The sequence below is a fragment of the Onychostruthus taczanowskii genome, unplaced genomic scaffold (genome assembly GCF_017590055.1).
Source record: "Onychostruthus taczanowskii isolate IOZ18803 unplaced genomic scaffold, ASM1759005v1 scaffold3, whole genome shotgun sequence".
NCBI lineage: Eukaryota > Metazoa > Chordata > Aves > Passeriformes > Passeridae > Onychostruthus > Onychostruthus taczanowskii.
The window spans coordinates 5,734,009-5,753,991 of record NW_024500349.1 but is presented as its reverse complement, the minus strand read 5'-3'; the positions used below and the strand labels follow the sequence as shown (position 1 = coordinate 5,753,991).

The window sequence follows — 19,983 nt, the reverse complement described above, 5'->3', positions numbered from 1 at the left end:
GACAGGTTCCTTAAAGGCTCTACAACAATATAATTAAATCAAGAAACTAGTGGAGAAACATGTTCAAGTTTGGTTTGGGTGGGTTTTTTTTAATTTTTTTTTTTTTTTATGTTTCTTCACTTTACACTCTGAATCTGCGAACTGAAGCGTAGGTGTCTGCTTGACTGTGGTGGGTAACCCATGTAACAGTCTGCGATGCGTTTACTTTGGCTGAGATATATATATATATATATAGAGATATATATATACACACGTGCACACACACACACATATATATATTTAACCGGACTGTTGTGTGGCAACAGTGGCATTGAGTAGTCTCTTCCTTCTCAATTTAGCAAGAAGCGTTGGGGTAAATAAGGGCAGTTTCATCAGTTATTTCCTTCTTTCCTGCGCGGGCTTTGAGAGGACTTCTCGAAAACATCACCGTACGCCGAACTCCCGGAACGCCCGGGCCCACGGCACCGCCGAGGCCACTGGCACCGGCTGCCACCGGCGGGCCAGCACACATGTCCCCCCCCTCATGAGGAGAAGCCCCTCTGCCACCCCGCCCGGCCATTCTCTGCCTGCGCCGCCCGCACTGCTTTGGCCTGACCGGCCCCCCCGGCGGTCACGGCGGGCAGCGGGTCCCTCTCCCGCCCCTCGCTGCCAGCAGGGCGCAGCTGGCGGAGCCGCGCGCAGCAGCCGCCCCGCGGACACCTCAGGGGGCGGCAGGGCCTGCTGAGCCGGGGTAGCCTCGTCCTGCGGGACCGATCCCACCCGTGGTTCCCCGAGCGAGGGGAACCCAAGCCACCGCCGCTCCGGGGGCGGCGCAGGCCGGGGCGGGCGGGGGGAACGAAAGAGCGGCGGAACGGGCGGGCGGCGCTCGGGGAGGCGCCGGGCGGGCGGGCCGGCCGGCCGAGCATGGCGGCGCTGCGGGTGCTGGAGCTGTACAGCGGCATCGGGGGCATGCACCAGGCCCTCAGAGGTACCGGCGCGTCCCGCGGGGCTCCGGGCTGCCTGCCCCGCCCCGGACACCCCGCCCTCGGGGGCTCCGTCTGCTCGAGGCGGGGCAATGCAGGGTGCCCCTCTTCTCGGTGGGGCGGGCGAAGGTGGCCCCTGTTCTCCCGTAGCCCCTTCTCCAGCCTGGTGTGTGGCACCAGGTACCCCGGAGCACGTTGGGACAGAAATTAGGGGTCTCTGCTCCTTGTTTGGCCCAGGCAGCTGCTTCTGGAGAGGCCGTGATTTTGTGTTTGTTGCTGTGTGCAATACAGAGGCAGCCCTGCTGCAGGTGGGATGGCAGTCGCTGAGATGCCCAGGATGACAGCCACATGAGCCAGGGTTTCCCACTGGCATGCACGTGGACTTGGCTTTCATAGGCCGTAGTTCGGTGAACAGCTGAGCCATGTTCCAATTTGAGCAAGCCTGACCATCTGAGGCTGGGGTAACATTTTATAAACATGAAAATGAAATGTGGAATTTGAGCTGGTACAGAGAATTCACACCAGCCCATGTTCCCAGGTGAGTTTTTGATCTGACACAAGGAACCCTGGAGCTCAATTTGCTGAATTGTTAAGGCACGGCCTGGGTGACCTTCAGCAGGTCCTGCAGACTCTGTGAATTGGCTTCCCGAAATTAAAAATTGAGTTAGGGCTATTGATTTCCATGATAAAGTACCCTGGACCTTATTACTTTGAAGTCCATGTTTCAACACACATTAGTATAACTTGTGATAATCACCATAATAATTTTAACTGTAACTACAATCTTTCAAATCTTTCAGTCTTCAGGAGCATTAGCAGGGAGGATTTCCATAAAAACATCAGGTGGAAACTTGCCTTAACTTGCTATTTTTCCAGGGAGCTATGGAATATTAAGAGTATGCTTACAGAGTGAAATCAATTTAGCATCATTTATTTACTTAAAACACACAGTTGTCAGAGTGGCATTCTTCCTACTGCCCTATTTTTGCTTGAATCTAATTGCTTTATTTGAGAATATAAATATATAAAATATATTTTAATGTATTTATTATGTATATATAAATGCACAACAAAATAGGTTCCTACATTGTTCCTCACTACCTTTTTTGAGGATGTAATTTCCTTCTTTCCAGAGACATTCTTAGAGTATTAAGAGGCAAGTATAGCTTTGTCCGGAGCTGCACATTTTTGAGTTTTTGTAGAGTGAAAACAGCATGTTAGGCCTTGTGTATAGTGTACACAGTAATGGTAACATGCTGCTATTTTGGTAACCAGATTCCTGAAGTGATGGCAAGCTATCTATGTTTGTTGTATTCAATAATTTCCATATTTTCATAGAAAGTTGACTGGTTCCTGAAAGTTAGCCTACACCATGGTTCCTTCACTCTTTACTGAATTACCTGGCTGTGTTCTTGCTATAATAATGGATGTCTTGGGGCAGTTCAGTGGTGTGCTGCAATGTTTAGTAAATTATGATGCTAGATGTGATGTCTTGTGAGTTTCCACCTGCAAAAACATCACTTGCAACTCAGTGAATACTTAAAAGGGTGGAAATACTGGAAATGCCTCATTAGATTATCAGAAGAATGTAAACTTTTATCCAAAAGATACACGGAATTAGTGATGCCCTAGTGGACAATTATTACAAATATGAAGCCTTGAAATCATGTCACAAAATGGTGCAGTTTGGAGAATGAAGGACTTAACTAAACCCCTTGTATTATTTCCTGAAAAGGTAAACTTACTTCCATGTTTACTTTTCTGAACTTGCTGAACACAACAGTGTCTCTCTTTGGTGTAATTTCTGTTCTTATGGGTTTGCATTTGACTGAAGAAATTGCAATAGGTATGAACAGTGGGACTGAGATTTTTCTGTAGTGGTATCAGCCAAAGCAGATAAAGGGACTGTAAGTAAGGACATTTAATTTATTATTTGTGTAAATGACCCTAACTAGTTCAGAGTGGTCAGGTACCAAATGAAATTTGCAAAGTGAATAGACACAAAGCTGTTTGCATTACAGTTGGTATAACATTTTTCAATCTAGGTGCTTATGTTTCTGGGAAGCATATGAGAGTTCAGCCCATAAGTATTGTGTTGTCTCAGGAGAGGTCTAAACCATACACTTCTCGATGAAAATCCTGGTCAGAGTCTTGTTAGAAGTAATAGGCAATTTGATTAAAAGGTGTCCTACAAAATTTGCACTAAATTAAGTATTTGATAACAGGTATATAAAACTGTTTTTGATGAATTGGATTTCATTTGGGAGCAGAGACATACTTGGGCATGTGATAATTTCTACTAGTTTTTAAAGTCCTTTGCACATCTGGATTCAGTTTTCTTACAGTTTATGAAGGAGCAAAGTAAAGTCAAGGGGCATTGTCTAGTTTTTAAAGTCCTTTGCACATCTGGATTCAGTTTTCTTACACAGTGTATGAAGAAGCAAAGTAAAGTCAAGGGGCATTGAAGTGTTTGCTTTTACGTGCAAATAAAACAGAAAAGAAGTGAATGTTCCTCTGTGAGTACTTTAATAATGTGTTTCTTACATGTTTTTGGCCTATATGTGTACATGAAACCCTGCTGTTTGAAAAGGTCTCTGATCCTGTCCTCCATTTAGCATGTGGCAAATTGTTCAGCATCTTCTTTTAAATTGAGTATAGAAATATTGAAGGGTTGTGGGGTTTTTTCCATATAAATATGAAGTTTGAGAGAAAGGCTTCCGTTGTTCCAGTGCTTCTGTAAGCCAGATGCACGACAGATGAAGATTATGTATAACAATATATTATCTTCTTGTGGTTTCTAGTGAATCTATAAGCCAAGAAAAATAATTGGAATATGTAGAAAACAGAGGGAGCATGTAGTATTTCAGTGGCAGCATCTTGGGAAAGGTTTTGTTCTACAAAAGGGATTCTGCAGTTTTCTGCAGGGATTCTGCAAGATACTCTTGCAGGGTAGTACCTGGCCATGTAATGGGGTCAATTATGGTTAATTCAGCCGGTCCAACTTTCTGCTTTTCTGTAAAATTGCCTGTGTTTCAGTTGGCAGATAGGTATTTCTCAGGAAATCTGATGTTGACTTTTCTACCTTGATGCCCTTCTTGGCTGTGATCTTTCAAAAACTTAGTTAGAGGATAGCTTGCAGGATGAAGATGTTTGTTATTTTGGCAGCTGTCATTAACATAGAATGCATTTGGCACCAAATAGTATACCATTGGTTTTGAGATTGTCCTTGTCAACAGTAAAAAATAATTGAATTCTCATGTATTGATGGAATTTTATAGTGTCTTGTAAGTATTTCTCTCTAAAGAGTACATGGAAATTGTGAGTACATGGTTTCATAGTTTAATCACATTCTTTTTGACAATGGAGAGAAGGCTGTTTCTGAACTTAGGTTTCAGTCTAAAGCTGAAAAAGAAAAATCTTGGGGGTTGTCTAGCTCTGTGTTGGTACTTTAGCTATAGCTATCTCAGCACATGTAGAATTTCTGGTTTTAGATTTTGAATGCTTTATAATAATATTTTAGCACCAAAGACCTGCAAAAGGATGCCATCTTTTGATGGTATCTTTTGATAAAGATACCATCAAAAGATGGTAAAGTTGAGCTTAGTTGAAGTCAGAAATCAGTGAGTCTGTTCATATTCACACTCTTGAAAGATTGATGCAGCTAAGGGATCAAAGTGCTTTTCTTTCTTCTTCCCACCCTGTACCCCAAGCCTTTTGGATTTATAAAGGTTGATATTTAAGTCAAATACATCTAAATATATGATAATTTTTTGTGTGTGTGAGTGAATTTGTTCTTTATAAAGTGCAGAGTTTCTGCGGTGAAAAATAGTTTTATTTTTGGAAAATCTATGCCTACATATCCATTTCCTTAGCAACTTTCCATGAAACAAACAGCCCGCTCTTCCTCCTTCCCAACCAAAACAAACCTAAACTGGCTTATTAATTTAGGCAGTTTTCCCATGAAAAATGGGTTCCATGTCTCTGCCACAAGCATTTGTAATCTGTCAGGTTCCTGAAAAAAGTCCTCTTGCAGGAAACACTAAAGGACATATTCTAAAAAATACCATAAGTTTGCAGTGATGAAGTTGGTGATATTTTTCCTCTGCAATTGTTATATTTCAGTTTTACAGGGTAACAACTTTTGTGCTCTGTTATGCACGTTTGTTCATTGTATTTGATTGTCTCTGTGAATTGCACAGCACAGTAAACTGGTGTGTGTATTTACACTGGGCAAAGCTATCCCATCAGGAGAGGCAAAGGAGACAAAACTGGCCTTGATTTCCAGCACAATGCAAAACAAAAATATTGCTGGTTTGAGCAAGTTTTTACACCTAAACACAATTTAATGCTTCTCCAAAATATAGCTCTTTGTAGCACGGGGTGTACCAGTTGTGCTATAATGTAAGTTTATAAAGTTTATATGGCTTCACATGATTGAATCCTTTACAAATAAAGCAGTGAAAGGAGTTGCTAAGTATCCTGCAGGAACCCAGTATCAAGTTTACTGATAGTCATATTGACTGTAGCCATGGTCAGTTCAGCCTAATCATTTCAGCCAAGAGCTGACAACTCAGAAATTAAATCTTTGCTCTCTGTTTTAAAAGGAAACAGGACTGACAAAACTTATGACTAATCTTCTCTTTTCCATCTGTTTCCGTATACCTGTCAGAAAAGATAATTGTTCTGGCTCCTATTTTCCAATATTCTGAAATCCACCAAACCGCCCTTGCTGTAACACAGTGTATTTCATGTGTTCTGTTGACACTGATGACTCTATTGCAAAAGTACAGTAGTGAATATAAACAGATCTATGTTAATTTTAAGGTCTGCAGAAACACATGACAAAGGAATCAATTCTAAAGAGGAAAAGGACAGATATTGTAATGTTAGAAGTTTTGTTTCTGGCATTTGAAGGTGACACTTTGGGTTTACTTTTTCAAATGAGAAGCTAATGCACACATCCTGGCTTTCTTTGTTTCAAATGCATCTCCTTCCAATCCTTACAGCAGTGTCCCTTTTCCTCAAGAATGACTACTCCATACCTGGGAGGGCTTGTAAGCATTGTGTATTCAGTGAAGTAGAGATCTGCGACCCAAAGTTTGATTGTTGCCTCTTTAGGCAGTTTAAGTAACAGGCAAAGAGTTTCTGCTGTCTGGGTCCAAGAGGTTTTAAGCTTTAAGTGTGAAATCAGTACATTACTAATAGGATGATACAAATTTGATTTCACCTGCTTTCAGCCAACAGAAAATATTACAATCTAGTCTGCTGAAAATGTCATAATGCCTCCCTCAGTAACTTCCCTATCATATCTGTGACTTCCATTTGAACCATGTGATCTTGCTCAGAAATGAAGTGTCAGTTGAAAAACTGGTGTGGAGGAATCCTACAAATGATGTATTCCAGCAGCCGGTCTGTTTCCTGCATTTGTAATTCTCTTAAATATCTGTGTTTTGAAAATTGGATGTACTTTTTTGAGGGGGATAAAAAGATCTCCAGAGCTGTGTCTGTTTCTGTATTGAAGTTTTGCTGTGTGTTTTGGGGAGTTGATTTCACATCCCACCAAGTCAGCGATTCCTGAGTTGGTTTTGTGCCTTTTGTCAGTGGGGATAGTTAAACACACTTGATAGTTAAACAAGCTTAAATTCTGCTTTCAGGCTTTTTTAATGATGCATTCCTTATAGTAATTTTCAAGTAGTAAATTTAATTGCTATAGGAAAGCAGACTGTTACAGTTTGACGTAAAGTTATTTAACTTTCAGGAGAAGTTCTTTAAAAATGTTGCATTTTCACATTGTTTGAAATTTAGACAAGCTTTTCTTTGTTAGGTTGGATGTGTGAGAGCCGCTTGTCTGCTCGAGCTCCTTCATGCGTTTCCAGGGCATTTCCACACAAATACGCTTAATCAGCTTTTAGAGGGAGTCTGTTCTCTAACAGGAATTCCCAAGTGAGCTGCAACTTTGAAATGAAAAGGAGGAGAGGCTTTGAAAAAGTTATCAGGTCTTTGAATGAGGAAGAGAGGATCTCAGGTGGAATACTTCAGGAAAAGCTCCTGTCCTTTTTCCATGCTGGCTTACGTCTCTGGTTTAGACTGAACATTGTATTGCAAGAGGATTCAATAGGTTACTGTTAGATGTGTGCTCTCTTCCCCTATCGCCAGGCTTTTGGGCCTGTGAAGTCCTCAGTTGCTATTTTTTCCTGTAGGTATGCAGGGAGATATTGAATGGATGGCAGTAAAAAACCAAGTGTCTGAATTGTGAGTTGTGAGAGAAAGCACAGAGCTTGCCTTCCCAATTGCCCTTTTAAAACTATGTGTTAATTTAGATAATAATTTGAGTGTCTTGATTTTTTTTAATTTTATTTTTCTTCTGGAGTACTTGGAAAACACAGTAAGGGTTAGCTTGTTAGGACAATGTGTTTTAAGAACTGAAGGAGTGAGTGAGAAAAGCAATCTCTTTAACAGTCTCAGAAGTTTGTTCCTGTTACTTAGATGCTGCAGCTTTGTTTTAGGAAGATGAGAGTGTTGGTTCTTGAATACGTTTGTAAATTGAGACATTCATCCAGCTTTCTTTTCACGCTAGGTGTCAGTGTTAACTTACCTGTTCTGTAATCTCAGGTGTAGTCATGCTATTGTCCTTGTGGATGCACCTGTATTTAGTTCTCAGTTACAACTTCTGGTCAAAAGGTCAAGACAGTAATGGCAAATAATGATTTGTGTGTTGACTCTTAATGGTCTGTAAGTATTTATCTTGTGAAAAACCTTATCTTTTTGCCCTCGATTGCATCAAGTAAACCTGGAAGAACCAGCTTGGTCCTTGTTAGAATGTCTGCTACAATCTTTTCAGTACCCAGATTTCTCTTTCATCTTAGTTTTGACTAAGACAGCCTTGAAGGCCTGAAAGATAGTGGGTGGATGGTAACTGCATTATTCAAAATTAAATCCACTGGGATCATCCCAGTTGGGCTTTCATCCTCTCAAACTGTAAATAATTAGCTGACTAGTAGTAATTCATATGGTGTCTCATAAGGTCATTTGTTAATGTGTTACTTGAGCATATTGTGAGATTATTCAAAGGCATGTGGCTATTTGCCTTGTTTCTTTTGGTTTACAAAAGTTTTTTTAAAGTTGCCTGTGTTTCATCTGAGGCTTTGTAATGCCGACCATAATGTAAATATCCTGGTGGTTGATACTGATCTCGGGTGTCAGGAGGTAGGGTCACTTCTCTGCCTGCAGCTGTGACAGTAACCACAGTCTGTCTTCTTGGATAAAAAGCCTCAGTGAAGGTATTGTGTTTAGTAATAATAAATAGTGTGACATGATGAGCAATGAAGTAAACACTGCTCTTTTTATCTCTTTAGCTTCTGTAGTACCTATTACTTTCTTACTTTCTTACTTTATAAATTAACAGTTGTTTATTTACATTATTTTTAGTGTATTTTTATTTCAGGGTTTTAGCTGTGAGTTTGTTACACTGTCCTCTCTTCAATAACACCTCTGTTCAAGAGAGGAGGAGCTGCCAAGTTTGGTATTTTGGGACCTTTAATTCAAATGAGGCAGCAGTTGAGTTTGAGGCCTAAGGCTTTACTGAAATGTAAGCACAAATGTTTTTCAGGCAATTTAAGTTTTTATTGGAAGAGTAGACATACATCAAACATATTGGTGCTATTTTTTCATAATGAGAAGTAGTACACATCTAAAATAAGATGCTTATTTCTTGTAGGTTGCCAGAGGACAAGGCAGAAGCAGTGGGGCTTGGTAGGATTGGTTTAGGATTCTTGTAGCCAGGAGCTTGCTGGCCACAGAGACCTGCACAGAGGTGAAAATGTTGTAGAGCTGCACCCTGTTTGGAATTTTTTAATCTACTTTTTAAATCTACTTTAGCTTCCATTTTTGGATATATAAAGAAGGGAAGTATTGCCCTTATGATTAGAATAAGAGTATGTTTTTTATACAAAGTTTCAAAAGACAACACAGCAGAATTTGATTGTGTAATTTGCCTTTTGTTTTTGAGTGATGCTGTAACACAACTGAGCAAATATATTTTTCTAAGAATAGTGAAGAGAAGCTAGAGTTTTCAAATTATTTTTTTAATTTTAGAAAGCTGCACATATGCAGAAGTGGTAGCTGCTGTTGATGTGAACACTCTTGCCAATGATGTTTATAAGCACAACTTTCCCAGCACGCCGTTATGGGCAAAGACTATCGAGGTGAGTAATTAATGTGTTTTTTACTCTAGTCTGGCATTTGTAAGATGTGAGTTGCTTTCACTGTCTTTATTAGTAACAAGAGAAACAGAAATGTTATTATGAATAAAGCAGTTTTACAATAACTTTGATTGCTTGTGCTGTTTGCTTGTTGAAGTAACAGGGATTTCATACTGCAGGCTTTTCCTGAAATTCTTGTGGGTACCATGGAGAAAGGTTATATAAATGTCTAGGGGAATGCTTACCATCAGTAAAGGAATGTCAAAAATCATATTTTTAGATTAAAAAAAATATTTTCATGTACTTCGAAAAAATTAAATTACTTGGGGGCATGCCTTTGTTTTGAAGTTATAGTTGGGCTCAGAGAAACACAACAAAATATACTGAACTGATCACTCTTGAATCTTTTTAAATGGGCTCAGTAGATAAAATGTTTTAGGAATTCTGTCACTTGCCAAATTATTTGAAAAATAAGTAAAATTGGATTAAAATAATCTGTTTTAATAGATGAGAGGCAAGCTAGGCATGGTTTTGCTTGGATTGAGTTAGAAATTACTGTATGCTTCTTAGTCTGCTTTTACGGTTTTACAACATGACAGTAAAAGATGCTGTGTCTGTTTTAAGACGGCAGCTTAAGTGAGAGTTAAATAGGTGGCTAAAGGTTAAATGCTTATTCAGCACTCAATAATAACTGGTTAAATGATAGTTTTACAATGGAAAAAAAAGATTAATCTTTGCCTGTATCATTTTATAGTAGACAAGAGCAGATTATTAGTCGGTAACACCTTCTTCAAATATAATGGAAAAAAATAGCAGCTTTTGTCTAGTTTTCTGGGTAGCTACATTACATTTGCTGTATAGGTATCCCTCAGAATATGTAAGGAGTGATTTCATTGTCCAAGCCATAGTTACTTGATCATTCTTTCCTCCCAGCCCCTTAATGTGTTCATCTTTTAGTGTTGGTGAAAACTTAGTGTAGAGGAATTTCTAATTGTGTAATTAATTCCTACCACAGACTAATTCTTTCTTTCTAAGCAGGATTGGCTTTGTAGAGGAGAATTTCAGCCATACAGTACCTTTGACTAATTTTTATAGAGGAAAAACCATGAAATAAACTTTATAGGGTGCATTATCAGTGAGCTCCTAAGAGCTAAACCCCGTAGTTTGGACCTGTAAAAATTATCATATTTACTCTTGAACTCCTTTACTTCTCAGATGTTTTTACACATATTTTGAGTATGTAAAGACTGGTTTTGATGTACAAAGGCTTAAATCTGAGTAATGACACTTTATTTTCAGGACAAATAATAGGTGAGTATGTACTGAAAGAACCACTACACACCTCAAAGAATGAGCAGATAGAAACCTCAAGATTATGTATAAATTACATAATGTACTTATTAGTATTAGTGTTTTGTTTCATATGAAGAGCAGTGAGTGCATATTTACATTTTGTGGTTTGCCAGAGTAGAAAAGATTTTAAAATTACTATGTCAAGTGAGAGATGGGGTCGTTTTTTGCTAAATGAAGGATACTGGAAGTAAGAGGGGTAGTTTGGTCTGAAAGATGACTTGAGAATTTCATACAATTCACAACACTCAACATTATTTTTTTCTGTTTTCAGGGCATAACACTGGAAGAATTTGACAGATTATCTTTTGATATGATTTTGATGAGTCCTCCCTGTCAGCCTTTTACAAGGTAGGTACGCACACTTGGGAAAAAGTGCAGTTATTGTGCTATATGTGGTCAAAGGAGAAATGTTATCTCGACATAGTGACACTATGTGTGGGTGATCTGTGTATCTTTCTCTTCCTAAGCAAATGTGTTGTAGCTCTGCTCACCATGATGTTTACTGAAGTGAAAGAAATGCAGCAAATTGCGTCTTAATTGTTGACCACATTTCTTGCATATGTATATATTAATTCAGTTTAAGTGAAGTAAGCCTCTTACAGCACCAATTTTGTGAACTGTATTATTCCTCTAATAGTAAAATTTAGTGTTTAGGAGTCCTGCCTTTCCTTTTGGATATCAATCTAATGTTTTCCTGGGGCAACTCCAGAAGGAGGATTGGAATTTCTTGGTTCTGCCTGAGACTTAAGAGTGTAATCTGGTTTTATTTGTACTTTGAAAATTGCACATGCACACAGACAGTTTATTCTGAAGAATATTTCTATTTTAGCCAAGACCAGAAGGATAATGGCTTTGAAATTATTTTGTGGATGATAAAGAGAAATATCTTGCTGATTAAGGACTGAGTTTATTGAGATGTTATTTTTCAGATTAATTTGTAATTCATTTCATTTGACAGCAGTGACCAGTGGGGTGAGATTCTAGTAACTGTACACACGCAAAGTAGTAGCTTCATTAAAAAAGTCTGTTGATGGTGATAATAATGGTTGTGTAAGAAAGTATCTCTCATTGAATGTTCTAAACTGAAAAGCAATCCCTGTAAAGTGTTGCTGATCTGTAAAAATGAATTAGTGCAAACCTATGATGTATATAGGAAACATTTCAGATTTTTTTCTTTATAATATGATGAAAAGAAAAATCTGTGTAGTACTGATTAATTTAGATACATGTTAAAGCTCTTCTGCAAAGCTTTTATTCTTTTTTTATGAGGTAATACAAGTATAAGCTAGGGAAACACAGGCCTGGTATCATTATCATTTTTGTAACCTACATAATCTTTCCAGTTTAGTATTACCAATTGATTCCAAAGTTATTCATGTGGGGCTCAATCCTGCTAAATGGTGAACAATGAGGCTTTAATTCGTAGAAATAATTTAATATATTCAGTGCAAAATAGCAGGGTATTCCCAGAAACCCAGTGGGGGGTTTTTGTTCATTCAGAGCCAAGTATGTTCAAAGACTTTGCAGGACAAGACCAGAATGCTAAAGCCTTTGCAGACTGGGGAGTGGATTTCATTACTGAATGCTTCAATTTTAACCTTGCTGTGAGCTGATGGATTGCAGGGCCAGACTTTCATTCCTTAGAGCATCTCTCAGGACACTGCCTCTGTGAGCAGCTCCTCCTGTCTGTACGTGAGGCTTTTGCAGAATCCCCTTTAGAAACTCAAATCAAAGTGTCTGCATTCTGTAGAAAGATGTAACTCCAATGTCAGTTTGCTCTGAGTAATACACCGCTGTTTCTTTATTCTTTCATAGAATTGGCCGGCAAGGTGACGTGTCTGATCCACGGACTAAGAGCTTTCTCTATATCCTGGATATTCTCCCAAGGTAGAAACTTCTACCTCCATTGTAAAGCCCCTTTTATAACTAGGCTTTGTTATAACTAGGTCTACTATATTTCATTGAGACAAGATATCTGTAATGTTTTAGAGGGATACTACTACTGTTGTGTTGTATTCTGTGTTTGTTTTCACATGATCGTATGTAACTTACAAATACTTGTATTTTACTAATGCTCTAATCACTTCATTGTTGCTGTATATACTTTCATTATCCGGTTTCCTTTTCATTGCATGTCTGTTTAAGCTGTGCCTACACAATAACTGAAAAGAAAGAGTTTTTTTCAGTTCAACATCAAATTTGCATTGATTTTATATAGAAACAGGAGTAGGTAATATAATCGTTTGTCTATTGGACTCATGGAAACATGAAAGGTTTTTAAAATATTGGGTTACAAAAGCTTAGGTTAAACATATAGTCATCTTTTGAAGTGTTACCATTTGAAAATTGGTTTAAGTATGCTATTGACTGTACAATGCAATGCATCTTGCAACCACTTCTTTCTTAAAGTCTCTTCTTTTTGGTGCTGCCTCTAGATATACTGGGGCAGATTGTGTATTTTTGGTTTGTAGTACCGTCTCTTGTTTGGAGTACTAATACTAAAGAATTTGAATAGCACTGCATTGTCTGGACATTGTCATTGAATTCATCTGCTTTTTGCCTGGTCAGATCCCAGTTCATAATAAAACAGCCATAATTATTTGTATTAGTGGCAGTCTTGCTTCACCTGGAGACTAGGACAGCTTTTCCCGATGTATTCCTCCATTAGTTCATCTTGCTGTCAGGATTGGAGAACAGATGAATGTTTGGCATCTCTTTTACTTTTTTGGTGGGTTTTTTTTTGTTTGTTTTGTTGGGTTTTTTTGGTTTTTGGTTTTTTTTTGTTTTGTTTTGGTTTTTTTTTTCTTTTTTTTTTAATGAATGCTTTCAACATAGAAGTAAGTCAGTGCCAAAAAGCCTTTCTTTCAAACTGCTGTTAGCACTGGGAGAAAAGAGTCTTCATCCTTGTTCTAGAAACTTTATGCAGCCAACAACATTAAATGGAACTGTGTCTTTGCCCTTGTCATGAGCAGAGAGAGAGCAATGACACAGAAGGGCTGAGTGGCTTGGCAGGACCATACATAAGAAATCTGTGGCAGACAACACAGAACAAAACACAGATTCTGTAGCCCAGTAAGTTAGACAATTTCTAGGTAAAAAAGAATGGGTATTGCTACTCCCCTGCTTCTGTCAGAGACACAAAATTAGGGAGAGAATGTGGGTTGTTTAGAAATTACGAAGGATGACTTTTGTGAACGAGAAATGTAACACAGGTTTCCAACTGCTCTGTTAAAATGAAAAATGAAACCTGGCAGATAGTAAGTTAATTTGTCAGAATAATAGTATCTTCCATGTACTTAAAGGCATCTCCTGACCTGGGGATTCCTTTTCATTAAACTGAAACATGGTTAAGAGGCTGGCTGCTTTTGGACATTATAGTGCATTAATATGGAAATACTGCTTCCCAGTTGCTGTGGACTTAGCTGGATAAACAGCAGAAGCTTTTCCTTCTCAAAACCAAAGCTTTAGACACTCCGGGACCTGTATTTTTATCACGATGATGCAAAGGACCTGGGCTTGGCTGTCTTGCTTTTATCTCAACACCCCAGGAGACACTGCTAATGTCCCTTATCTCCTCGGGGAGGGTTCTTGAAGCAGCACTTACTCTAAGTAGTCACTAGAAGGTTCAACATGATGGCTTCTGTAGAGTTTCTCAGTTCCAGTGGATTTGTGTTTTACTAAGATAGCGCTTATGTGTTTTTTGAATATGATACTTTTGTGAGACATTGAGTATGGAGTACTTCAGCCTCAAAAAAGGAAACTCTTACTGTAGGAATTATCCTTTTACATTTTAAATTGCTATGGTATGCATACAGTTTATGAAAAGTGTAAAATAATTTATCATCCCTTGGATGTAGTTAGATTTTGCTCAGTCTTTTATAATAAAATAGTGGTGAAATAAGACTCAGAGGTAGTCTGGGATGACAAATATTAGAGATAATGGAAAGGACAATTTCAAGATCTGGAAAGACATGGGAAATCGTTGGAACACCCAGCCAGAAAAGTCCAACCCAAATGGTCTAGGTACTGTCTGTTTATTGTGTCCAAGCCATAACCCGTCAAAATCCAATGCTAAAACATCCAAGTGCTGCTTTTACAGAAACATTTTTAATGTTAATACCTGTCAAGTACTTAACACTTCCTTTTTGTACAGTGATTACTTGCCTTGTGATCTGTCGATCCCCTATGAGTGGTTGCATTTCAGGCTGTGCTCTGGATTCACTGCTGAAAAACAAGTTTCATAGTAGTCAGTGATGAAGAGTGTGGGTAGACATATCAGTAGAATATTCTCCATTCCTCTGCTAGGAATTTGGCTGATGCTGCTTTTTTTTAGCCTAGTATTACTTTTTCCCCATTATTTTAAGTTTTCCCTATTGTTTTTACTATTTTTAAATTTGGCATAGTTTCTTGAACATTTTCCATTTTCTTGTGAGATGCATTGGTTCTTTTAATTCATTCTTTAATTAAAAATTAAAAATGTACTGAAACAATTTCTGCTGTGATTTGTTCCAATGGAAGTTCAAAGTCACTAACTTCAATAAGCACGAAGCTGCTGTCTGGGGACATTAATATCCAATATGTGTATGTGATTCTGAGGTCCCAGTGTGTGACAGACATTGTGTGTCTACATTAGAGAATTAATCAGTGCTACAGAATGTTCCCAGACACCTGAATCTGAATCATCTTCGCTTCTAAATTGCTGGAACAGTCCCTGGCACAGTTTGGGCATGCTCATTTCTCCAGAGATTTAATATGCTGTTTTTGGAATGTGCCTATTTCCAGACCTTTGCACTGATACTGCTAAAGCTGAGACAACTCCTTCTTCCCATCAAAATAAAAAAGTCAAGTTCAGAAAAATGAAAATATCTGCAGTTTGAACTCTAAATATGTTGTGTACTTAAATCAGTTAAATGAATACTGTTTTTCATGTGTTATCAGTAAGGTTCTTGTGACACTTTGACATTGATTTCAGGTATAAGCACTTGAAAACAACTGTTTTATGGCTAAGTAGCAGCTGGTTTTCCCCCAGCAATTATATTTCCTATTATACACTGAATCTGTTTAATAATATTATTGTGCTTTAGGAAATGAAAAGTGAGAAACATTGTCAAAAGTACATTCATGGAGTACAAGAGGATACAGCTGTTCATCCAAACATAGGGTGGAGTTTGTGGTTTTTACCAGCAGTCCACATTTTTAATTCAGTTGGTTTTTTAAGGATGCTAAACTTTAACAGCTAGCATGATGTGGAAATACTTTGATCTTTCTGCTAGCTAAACAGATCTGTGGATGAATATAATGTACTTTAACTCTTGTTACACTGATTTGGTTTTTTTTTTTCCTTGTAGGCTTCAAAAGCTTCCAAAATACCTACTTTTAGAAAATGTTAAAGGATTTGAATCCTCTTCTGCAAGGTAAACTGTAATTAATATATGCAGGCATTAGCTTGCAAAAAGGGTATATTCTTCAGAAGGAGAAGGGATTTATTCTTTAGAAGGGATTTTTTTTTCCTAGAATTGGAGTTAACAAAATAGCTTGAGATGGGACAGGAATTAAAATCTTAGGTTGTGAAAAGAACTTGCTAGATAAGTGGTTATGTCTCTAAGTGGATAAAACACAACAGTATTTTATTTTTAATTTTATTTGGTGAGTATTTGATTTGATTTTATTTGATGATCATGTTTGCTTTAGAAAAGGTCAGAATCATTTTTCAAAGAAAAATAGTAATAGGTGTTACAATCAGAGGTTTCGGAGGCTTATTCATGACAGCATCCCATGGTATCTTGTGTTATGGTCACAGAATAGCCATGGGGCTTTCTTGAGTGCCTCTGTTGATAGTAGATTATCCATGGTTCAGGGCTGCTATCAAATGGTCCAGAGATGCAGTAAGAAGTATTTAGTCCTGGTCTGAAATGTGGAAGAGGAAAGGTGTCACTACAGTTACCTAATGACAGCAAGAGCACTCTCCTCTCTTGTGACCAAAGCAAGAGAGAGAGTTGCTATCTTCCTTCTCAGTTCTTGCTGAATAAAGTGGGATCTTCCTGTGCACTCCTTAAAGCACCAGCTGCCATCCTGCATAACGCGCTCTTAATCCAAATGGCAGGCAGCGGGGAGACATGCTCAGCTGGTTCGGTGTTCATGGTCTTCTCTTGTAGCTCCCAGGATTCCCTAAGCTGTGCCTTCCTGGCCAGTGCTTGGGACAAGCTGTGCTCAGAAATCACCCTGGTTAGGACACTTGTTTTCTCTTAAGACACTTGGGATGCAGTCTCGCATGCAATGCTGGGTACAGGTCACAGCTCCTGTCTTTTGTATAAGTTCCAGCCTAGTGCAGTCTGCATGGAATACAGAAGAAAAGTCTTTTTAAGATTATTTCCCTTACAGTCTCTTTCCATTGTTTATAAAACACAGACCAACCTCATTTTTATAATCAAAGCCACTGATTTTTGTCATCCCTCAATTTATCCTTTTTGTTAGGCTTAGCCAGTGCTGTGTATTTGAGCAGAAGGAAGTAGTGAGCTATTTGTAGTGGTTTTAATCTCCTGTTTTATGATTCCCAGTAAAGAGAGTATCTTGCCCTCTGATTAGTTTCCTTGTTGACACACCACAATTACTTTCCTAGAGATGGGACATTTTTTGAAGAGGCATTTGCACTGTAGTAAGAGTGAGGTGCCTTCGCATGTATAATAGTCTCTAACACTGAACTTCGTATGATGTCTCTCAAATTCAGTAATGGATGACATATCAATAATTTGCTGTCCAATTATTTCAATGAATGCTTTGGTAAATATGATGTTGAATTTAATCTGTGTTTCTTTAGGATTAAAAAATGGGCTAAAGACTACGTGAAGGGAGTAATTGCTTTTTGATTCCTTTCAGAAATGAACTTTTGCAAACACTAGCAACATGTGGATTTAAATATCAGGAATTTCTCTTGTCTCCAACCTGTGTGAGTACTAAAATTGCTCTAATATTATTTAATAGGTCGAAGTGCACCGAGTCCAAGAACATTTGAAAATTCTCTTCCATGTTAGAAAAGAGAGTCATGCTCAAAGCATACACTTGAATGAGAAAACCAACTGACATGACTTCTAGTTTCTCATACTGACATAGTTATATTGCTGTTTGTGTTCAGATCATAGTCCCATGTTGCTTTGCTGCCATTTGATATTTTTAAGAAGGCATGAATTTCCACTGTAACCAGGAAGGTGGTTTTCCCTGCAGGAGCCTCACTGCTTCAGAAGTGCTGTGCCTCTGGATTTCCCAGCACAGAAAATGTGACTGTTTCTTGTGGGAGGAGGAGCTTTGTTTCTGTGTTACCCTGGCAACTGAAAAAAGTTTGAGAGAAATTTCAGATTATGCAAGACTAACTGGAATCAGTGAAGTACCATAAATATTTGAGAGAAGCTAATAGAATGTAGCTTGAAAACCAATTGTGGTAGATTTATTTAATTGTTAGGTGTTTTATAGTTCTTGTTTAAAAAGGCAAAGAGAGACGTTTTTGCTTTCAACAGGAAACAGATAGTACCTGTCCCAAGTAATCGTGAGGCATGTACATTTTTCTACTTGAATCACATAAAATTTTGTTTACATTCATATTAATTTACAGAGAAAGTCAAAACTATGAGATACAGAGAATAATTGGATCACTTGGATCTTTGTAAGTCCCTAGGTATGGAAGTTACAAGTGTGTGGAGGTATTATCAACTAATACCAAGAGAATACCCTGGAAAAAAGGAGGCTTCAGGGTGACCTAATTGCAGCCTTCTAGCCTGGGCTAGTGAAAGAGAGCTTGGAACTAGATGACACAAACCATTTTATGAATCTCTGATTCTTTAAATACTGATATCTCTGAAGTAATAAAATATATTAGTGTGTCATAGTTCTGTTACTGCATGTAATGGCAGATAACTTGTATGATGCAATAGACCACTTTTTCTCTACTATCACCCGGACTAAAGGCTTCTGAATTTTGATTACAGCTTGGCATTCCCAATTCCAGGCTGCGGTATTTTCTAATTGCAAAGCTTCACCAAGAACCGTTTTCCTTTCAAGCTCCTGGACAAGTGAGTCTATTTATAATACTTGAATTTGCTTCATTTCATGAAGATTGATGGTTAAATTTTCAGTTTAGTGGTGTGTGTTGATGAATGGAGAAGAATGAGTGATTCCAACAGAAGAGTTAAATTCTGTCTCCTTTTTTCAGCCTTGATATTGAGCTTTGTAAGGACTGATGTGCATGCCTGTGGCTTAGATGGCTTTAAACAGTTGGGAGATGTATTTTCTAGCCTGATAGTGGGCTGGGAAACATGTCATATTGCTACATTTTTTACACACTTGAAAAGGTCTTTTTGCAAAGGCAATTATTTTAGGCTGTTCTGACATCATTGCCAATAGGTCTACTAATCTTGATGCTACTGCTTTTGAAATCTTCATGAAAATAACATCTAAAAGTTATTGTGAGCATCTTGGAAGGAATTCTTACTCTCTGTATGGTTGGCTATCAAGTTGTTTATTAAATACAGTTCTTTAATTTTATTTTTGTCATCATTTCCTCTTAGATATTAACAAGATTCCCAGATCAGGATCCAGCAGATTTACTCAAGGAAAAATGTGCTGACAAAGTGGGTGAAACTAGTTCTTTTTTGTCCTCTGAGGAGAAGAATCTGGATCCAAACACTGGTCCAGACTGCAGCAGCAAGAAGAGTTTACCAAAAGGGGCCTTTCTGTTTAAGCTTGAAACAGTAGAAGAGATGGAAAGGAAGCATAATCAGGATAATGATTGCTCTATTCAAATGCTAAAAGACTTCTTGGAAGAGGAAAACGAAGAAATGAGTCAATATTTCTTGCCACCAAAATCCTTACTGCGCTATGCTCTCTTGTTAGACATTGTCAAACCCACCTGCCGGAGATCCACGTGCTTTACAAAAGGGTAAGGTGCCAAGAAAATGTTTTGCTAAATCATGTCCTGAAATTTTAAGTGTATTTTCTCGCTTCTGTCCTGTAAAATCACAGAGAGGTGTTTCATCAAAAAATCCTAGGCCTTTAAAAGAAATCTCCTTATATAGTGTGCTTGCTGGTCCAGTGGAATGCCTGCATGAGAATCTGTCTGGCAGAACATCATGTGCCCACTCCAAAAAGGCATTCACAAAAGACAGTTGCCATTTGTTGTTGACCTTCACAGAAGCTTAATTACCCCTGCGGAAATATGGTTCCAGTAGACTGGTATAGTGCTGATTCATTAATGAATTTCTTTATATTGCTCAATGAAGTTACAAAGTGTCATGCATGACAGATCCATTCCTCATTAAATCTGTCTCCACTGTACATTTTATTGATTTCTTGGATTTTTCAGCTATATAGATCAGAATAGCTGTGGATTGTCATGAAACCAGTTAGGTTGCTGCATTACAAATCATTTGGTGGGGCAGAACATCAGTGCTTTTCTGTCTAGTAGTTTTCTGATTTGC

The 19,983-nt window shown here is 38.3% G+C and overlaps 1 protein-coding gene across 5 annotated transcripts in view; it reads left to right on the top strand.

Moving 5' to 3' along the window:
* Positions 1-19,983, top strand: part of TRDMT1 (tRNA aspartic acid methyltransferase 1) — a 41,327-nt gene that overhangs the window by 11,674 nt on the left and 9,670 nt on the right. For 3 of the 5 annotated variants that reach the window (XM_041408880.1, XM_041408881.1, XM_041408879.1), the window contains exons 3-9: positions 9,057-9,166; positions 10,788-10,864; positions 12,332-12,403; positions 15,865-15,930; positions 17,393-17,462; positions 18,496-18,579; positions 19,075-19,445. In XM_041408880.1, coding sequence (XP_041264814.1) covers positions 10,827-10,864; positions 12,332-12,403; positions 15,865-15,930; positions 17,393-17,462; positions 18,496-18,579; positions 19,075-19,445 — 701 coding nt within the window. In that variant the 5' untranslated portion in view covers positions 9,057-9,166; positions 10,788-10,826. Of the gene's footprint in view, positions 1-665; positions 968-9,056; positions 9,167-10,787; positions 10,865-12,331; positions 12,404-15,864; positions 15,931-17,392; positions 17,463-18,495; positions 18,580-19,074; positions 19,446-19,983 lie in introns of those variants that run through there. The other 2 variants (XM_041408878.1, XM_041408877.1) reach the window with 2 other exon arrangements.